Source organism: Schistocerca gregaria, chromosome 1 (assembly GCF_023897955.1).
Source record: "Schistocerca gregaria isolate iqSchGreg1 chromosome 1, iqSchGreg1.2, whole genome shotgun sequence".
Taxonomy (NCBI): domain Eukaryota; kingdom Metazoa; phylum Arthropoda; class Insecta; order Orthoptera; family Acrididae; genus Schistocerca; species Schistocerca gregaria.
The window spans coordinates 109,511,189-109,517,188 of record NC_064920.1 but is presented as its reverse complement, the minus strand read 5'-3'; the positions used below and the strand labels follow the sequence as shown (position 1 = coordinate 109,517,188).

The following is a 6,000-nucleotide window of genomic DNA, read 5'->3' as shown; positions in this document are numbered from 1 at the left end:
AGAGCGTGAGTGGTTCTGAAAAGTACAACTGTGATACTCCTGGCACAGAATTCGACAGGAAGCAATGGGCCAACTTGGTGCTAGCTTGGAGGCAAAATAATATTTGACGGACGAAACGCCGGCCACGGTGGCCTCGCGGTTCTAGACGCTCAGTCCGGAACAGCGCGACTGCTACGGTCGCAGGTTCGAATCCTGCCTCGGGCATGGATGTGTGTGATGTCCTTAGGTTAGTTAGGTTTAAGTAGTTCTAAGTTCTAGGGGACTGATGACCTCAGATGTTAAGTTCCATAGTGCTCAGAGCCATTTGAACCATTTTTGACGGGCGAAACAATGGATCCACAAAAAAACAGACTAGCCCAGGCAAAAGAGCATTTCTGGTCAAAAGAAGTCTAATAGTATGAAACGTAGGTCTTAATTTTATGAAGAAATTTCTTAGAAAGTACGTTTGGAGCTCGGTGTTGTGTGGTAGTTCAACATGCACCGAAAAGAAGAGAATTGAGTCATCTGAAATTTTGTGCTATGGGAGGAAGTTGAAAAAAAAAGAATCAGTGCAGAAAACACAATAAGACTAAACATGATGAGAGCACATATGTTTAGATGTGAAGGAATAACTTCCGTGGTAAAAAGAGTGCAAAAACTGTTATTGAAGACACTGGTTGGAACACATCTAACAAGTAATTGAGGACTTCGGATGCAAGAGCTACTCTGAAATTAGGAGGTTGGCACAAGAAGGAATTCGTGCCAGGCCGCATCTAACTATTGTAGTCAGAGGACTGATGATCCAAAACAAAACAGTCATAATTTTGAAGAGAATATTCCAGTCAATCTGCAAATGCGAAAAACTTAGATTTGTCTTTTTTCAGTCAATCTTTAAGATAAGTCGTATGGTAAGTATTGACTCGTGTAGTCCCACGTATCCAAATATCCCAGACTAATCTTTCTCGAGGTCAGACTCTAGTCGTTTTATAAATAATTTGTGCCATTACTTTGGAATCGATAGTTTGGTAATATTTCATCTACATCTACATCTGCATGACTACTCTGCAATTCACATTTAAGTGCTTGGCAGAGGGTTCATCGAACCACAATCATACTATCTCTCTACTATTCCACTCCCGAACAGCGAGCGGGAAAAACGAACACCTAAACCTTTCTGTTCGAGCTCTGATTTCTCTTATTTTATTTTGATGATCATTCCTACCTATGTAGGTTGGGCTCAACAAAATATTTTCGCATTCGGAAGAGAAAGTTGGTGACTGAAATTTCGTAAAAAGGTCTCGCCGCGACGAAAAACGTCTATGCTGTAATGACTTCCATCCCAACTCGTGTATCATATCTGCCACACTCTCTCCCCTATAACGCGATAATACAAAACGAGCTGCCCTTTTTTGCACCCTTTCGATGTCCTCCGTCAATCCCACCTGGTAAGGATCCCACACCGCGCAGCAATATTCTAACAGAGGACGAACGAGTGTAGTGTAAGCTGTCTCTTTAGTGGACTTGTTGCATCTTCTAAGTGTCCTGCCAATGAAACGCAACCTTTGGCTCGCCTTCCCGACAATATTATCTATGTGGTCCTTCCAACTGAAGTTGTTCGTAATTTTAACACCCAGGTACTTAGTTGAATTGACAGCCTTGAGAATTGTACTATTTATCGAGTAATCGAATTCCAACGGATTTCTTTTGGAACTCACGTGGATCATCTCACACTTTTCGTTATTTAGCGTCAACTGCCACCTGACACACCATACAGCAATCTTTTCTAAATCGCTTTGCAGCTGATACTGGTCTTCGGATGACCTTACTAGACGGTAAATTACAGCATCATCTGCGAACAGTCTAAGAGAACTGCTCAGATTGTCACCCAGGTCATTTATATAGATCAGGAACAGTAGAGGTCCCAGGACGCTTCCCTGGGGAACACCTGATATCACTTCAGTTTTACTCGATGATTTGCCGTATATTACTACGAACTGCGACCTTCCTGACAGGAAATCACGAATCCAGTCGCACAACTGAGACGATACCCCGTAGCTCCGCAGCTTGATTAGAAGTCGCTTGTGAGGAACGGTGTCAAAAGCTTTCCGGAAATCTAGAAATACGGAATCAACTTGAGATCCCCTGTCGATAGCGGCCATTACTTCGTGCGAATAAAGAGCTAGCTGCGTTGCACAAGAGCGATGTTTTCTGAAGCCATGCTGATTACGTGTCACTCGTAGATCGTTCCCTTCGAGGTGATTCATAATGTTTGAATACAGTATATGCTCCAAAACCCTACTGCAAACCGACGTCAATGATATAGGTCTGTAGTTAAATGGATTACTCCTACTAACCTTCTTGAACACTGGTGCGACCTGCGCAATTTTCCAATCTGTAGGTACAGATCTATCGGTGAGCGAGCGGTTGTATATGAGTGCTAAGTAGGGAGCTATAGTATCAGCGTAATCTGAAAGGAACCTAATCGGTATACAATCTGGACCTGAAGACTTGCCCGTATCAAGCGATACTTTCGGCAACTGCGTTCTTTGAAATTGTACATCCTTCATGAAGCTAGGGGATATTTCGCTTGTCTCATTGAATAGTTCTGTGAAGGCCTACTCTAGGGAGCATCTCAATAAATTTAAGGAGATACTTTCATCTACAGCTTCTTCCCTTCCTATAATGCTGTCTTTTAAGTTTCCCCTGTATAGCCTTTCTATGTATATTCCTTCCACTTTCCAACTTTCCCTTCTTTGCTTTGTACTGTATTGCCGTCTGACGTCTTGTAGCTGCTGTTACATTCTCCAAAGATCTCTTTTTTAATCTTGCTACGGGCGGCGTGTATTTGTCTCCCAGTGATGTATACTTCTGCGGACTGGAATCTGCCATCCAGCCATTCATGTTTAGCCTGTTTGCACTTTCTGTCAGTAGCTTTTTAGACATGTGAAATCTTAAATGAAATTTTCATCCTGCAGTGAAGTGTGGGCTGGTATGATACTTACAGGCACACACAGGCACATAGTTTTAATCTGCCAGGAAGTCTCATATGTGCTCCTTTTTTACCAGCCTGCCTTACACTATTTTTATGTTTTCTTATTTCGTCAGATAAATAGTGTCTCGTGTGTTATTCAAACATTTCTATTGGGCTTTGTCTTTTGTCCTTCCTAAGTATCATTTAACAGTAAACAGAAATGTATTATTACCCTTCAGTAAAGCTGACTTTTTCACTGTTAAAAAGAAGTTATTTATGATATTTTTTTCGTCAGTTTATGATCCTATTTGTACACGCTGTAGGTCTTTTCTCCGTCCTGATACTGTAAAACCTAAATCATTTTTCACTTTCGGGTATCTAGCCCCTCTTGTGGAAAGACACGCAACCGAACAAAAATAATTGAAGTCGTCTTGGAACATTTGCATTGTGTCATGCGAACACAACAAAGTAAGTAAAAACTTAAGACTAAAAAAAGCGCAAAAGCATGAATTTATTTATTATAAGGCGAATGAGTGTGGTGAGAGTAACTCAACTCTCGACATTAGCAGACCACGACACAGTTCCCTCCATGAACGTCAAAATCAAAACTTTCTTCCCGAGAAACTTGACTCTGACGTCCCGTCCCGCTCCATAGAAAGCATGTGTCAATGCCGGCGTCTGAAGAGCGTTGTGGAACGTTTTGACATTCCGTTCCGTCAGGTGCCTCTTCGACAAATGTGAATCTACTTTTGTTTGTTTCCCATTGGAAATCCAGAGATCCAGAAACTTACGATAACCGCATGACGGCGCTGGCAGCCAAACTCATGAGCATAGCGGTCTCTGACCAGTTTCTCCAGTAGACTGCAACCAGCAGAGTGAGAACTTTTCCGCCAACTGCGATACTCGGGAAGTGAACTCTGAGGTAAACACTGGGCGTGGAGTGTGTGTTGATATGGGGAGAGCGACTAGCATGGGCGGTGGGACGCTGTTGGCGTGCTGCTGTGTCGTACTGGGTAAGTCCAAAGCGTCGCCGCCACTGTGTAGTGCGTGGCGGAGGGTGCTTCTCGCACATATTAACAATTCTCTTTGCTCTTCATACGTTTATAGAGTGGTATCGGGTGGAAATGACTATGTAATACGCTCTTACACTGCTTGTCACGAACCCTACGCGACATTCATTATGATGGCAGCATAACTGCCATAGAGATTTCCTCGAATGCTGCATCCCACTTTTACCCAAGCGATTTTCGTAAAAACTGTGGGTCTATTCTAGAGACCCTCATTTTAAGCCTTTCACTACCAATGGGACGTATGTGTACCTCTATAGACTACCAGAGACCTACTAGGAATTTGCCGCATGTTATAGCTATGCACCATTTGTCAGATTGTTTTGCTCAAGAACCTTTTCACATATTACGAGGAGGCAGCTCGATGTGACTGCTACGTGAGTCATATGAAGTAGCATGTAATGATAAAAAGCTTGTCATTTGGAGTAATCTACCAAAATGACAAATATTTGTAATCAAATGAATACAGGGCAGGATTAAGTACAGAATTAGGAGTAGCTTCTAATCAAATTTTCACTGACATTAATAAAAGGCGTGAAGCTAATTCACTGTCATTAAACTTTGAAAAGACCCACTATATGCAGTTCAGAACCTGTAAGAGCTTTCCCTGCAGCATGTCTATAACATATGAAGACATGCAGATCGAAGAGGATGCCAGTGTTAATTTCTGGGATTACAACACGAAAATAAATTCAGTTGGGAAGGGCATACCGCAGAACTGCTTAAGCGCATACACAAGTCTGTATTTGCAGTGGGAGTGTCAAATGTAGGAGATATAAATATAAAAAAGTTGCATACTTCGCTTACTTTCATTCTGTCATACGGGGTGATATTCCGGGGTAATTCATCAAACCAACAAAGGTTTTTTGCGTGCAAAAGCGTGTAATAACAATTTGGGGTGTAAATTCAAGATCGTAGATACCTGTTCAAGGAACTTTGTATTTTAACCACTGCTTCTTGGTATATTTATCCCTTAAAGAAATTTGTTGCAAGTAATGTTTCCAGTCAATAGCTCAATACATAGTATCAATACTAGGAATGAGAACAATCTACATAAAGACCTAAAGTCACTCACCTAGTCCAACAATAGTCAGGAACACAGTTTTTCATAAATTGCCAGCAACCATTAAAATCTTGGTTTTAAATAAAGCACGATTTAAACACTTTGAAACTCTTTTTGATAGATAACTCCTTCTAATCTCTAGATGACTATCTTAACAGCCTGTTGCGTCAGGTTAAGTAAGAATGTCGGTTAGATTTCAGTTTTGACAGCACTTTGCCACAACAGTCAAGATTAGGTATTTTGTGTATATAAACTTACCAGAAGTGCATAACAGTGTTTCATTCTGACAGCCTATTATGTAAATATTAGCTGTTCCAGTTTACTGAATTGTAGTCACCTAGTTTGACAGTCTCCTGACAAATGATCAGGGTAGTAAGTATTCAGATGTTTTATATTTGTTATACTTCCTGACATGTTACACTTCCTGACATGTTAGACATCCACGAGAATCGTCTCAGTTTTTGGGTCTATGGAACGAAAACTGAATCTAATGTAATCTAAGATCCAAGTGCTTCAGGGAAAATATATAAGCGAAAATACTGATAGTTATCATCGGGTCAAGTAAGGCCCACGTCGAAATGCTAGCGGGACACTTAGATTTCACCCGTCCCCGAATTCTAAAAACGATAGCAAATTGTTTTCATTTTACTTCTGCTAGTAACGTTAATTATAACAGGCGAACACAACAATTCTTTGCAATTGCTAAATGTGTGGGAAGGTATACATGTTAAACTCCTCCCTCTTTGTCCTTTCCTACCCCCCTCCCGTCCTGTCTCCTCACCCCTCAATCCTTCCGCCTTCCCTCTGTCCTCTTACCCCTCTCTAACTAAAAATGTAAAAGCCTTAGGGCTAGGGCCTCCCGTCGGGTAGACCGTTCGCCTGGTGCAAGTCTTGAGTTCGCGCCACTTCGGCGATTGGCG

The 6,000-nt window shown here is 41.6% G+C and overlaps 1 protein-coding gene across 5 annotated transcripts in view; it reads left to right on the top strand.

Annotated features, from left to right (window-relative positions):
* The first annotated feature begins 3,653 nt into the window (after nt 1-3,653).
* LOC126334603 (uncharacterized) overlaps nt 3,654-6,000 on the top strand; it is a 150,643-nt gene continuing 148,296 nt past the window's right edge. For 2 of the 5 annotated variants that reach the window (XM_049997019.1, XM_049997038.1), the window contains exon 1: nt 3,812-3,963. In XM_049997019.1, coding sequence (XP_049852976.1) covers nt 3,903-3,963 — 61 coding nt within the window. In that variant the 5' untranslated portion in view covers nt 3,812-3,902. Of the gene's footprint in view, nt 3,964-6,000 lie in introns of all 5 variants that reach the window. The other 3 variants (XM_049997004.1, XM_049997029.1, XM_049997012.1) reach the window with 3 other exon arrangements.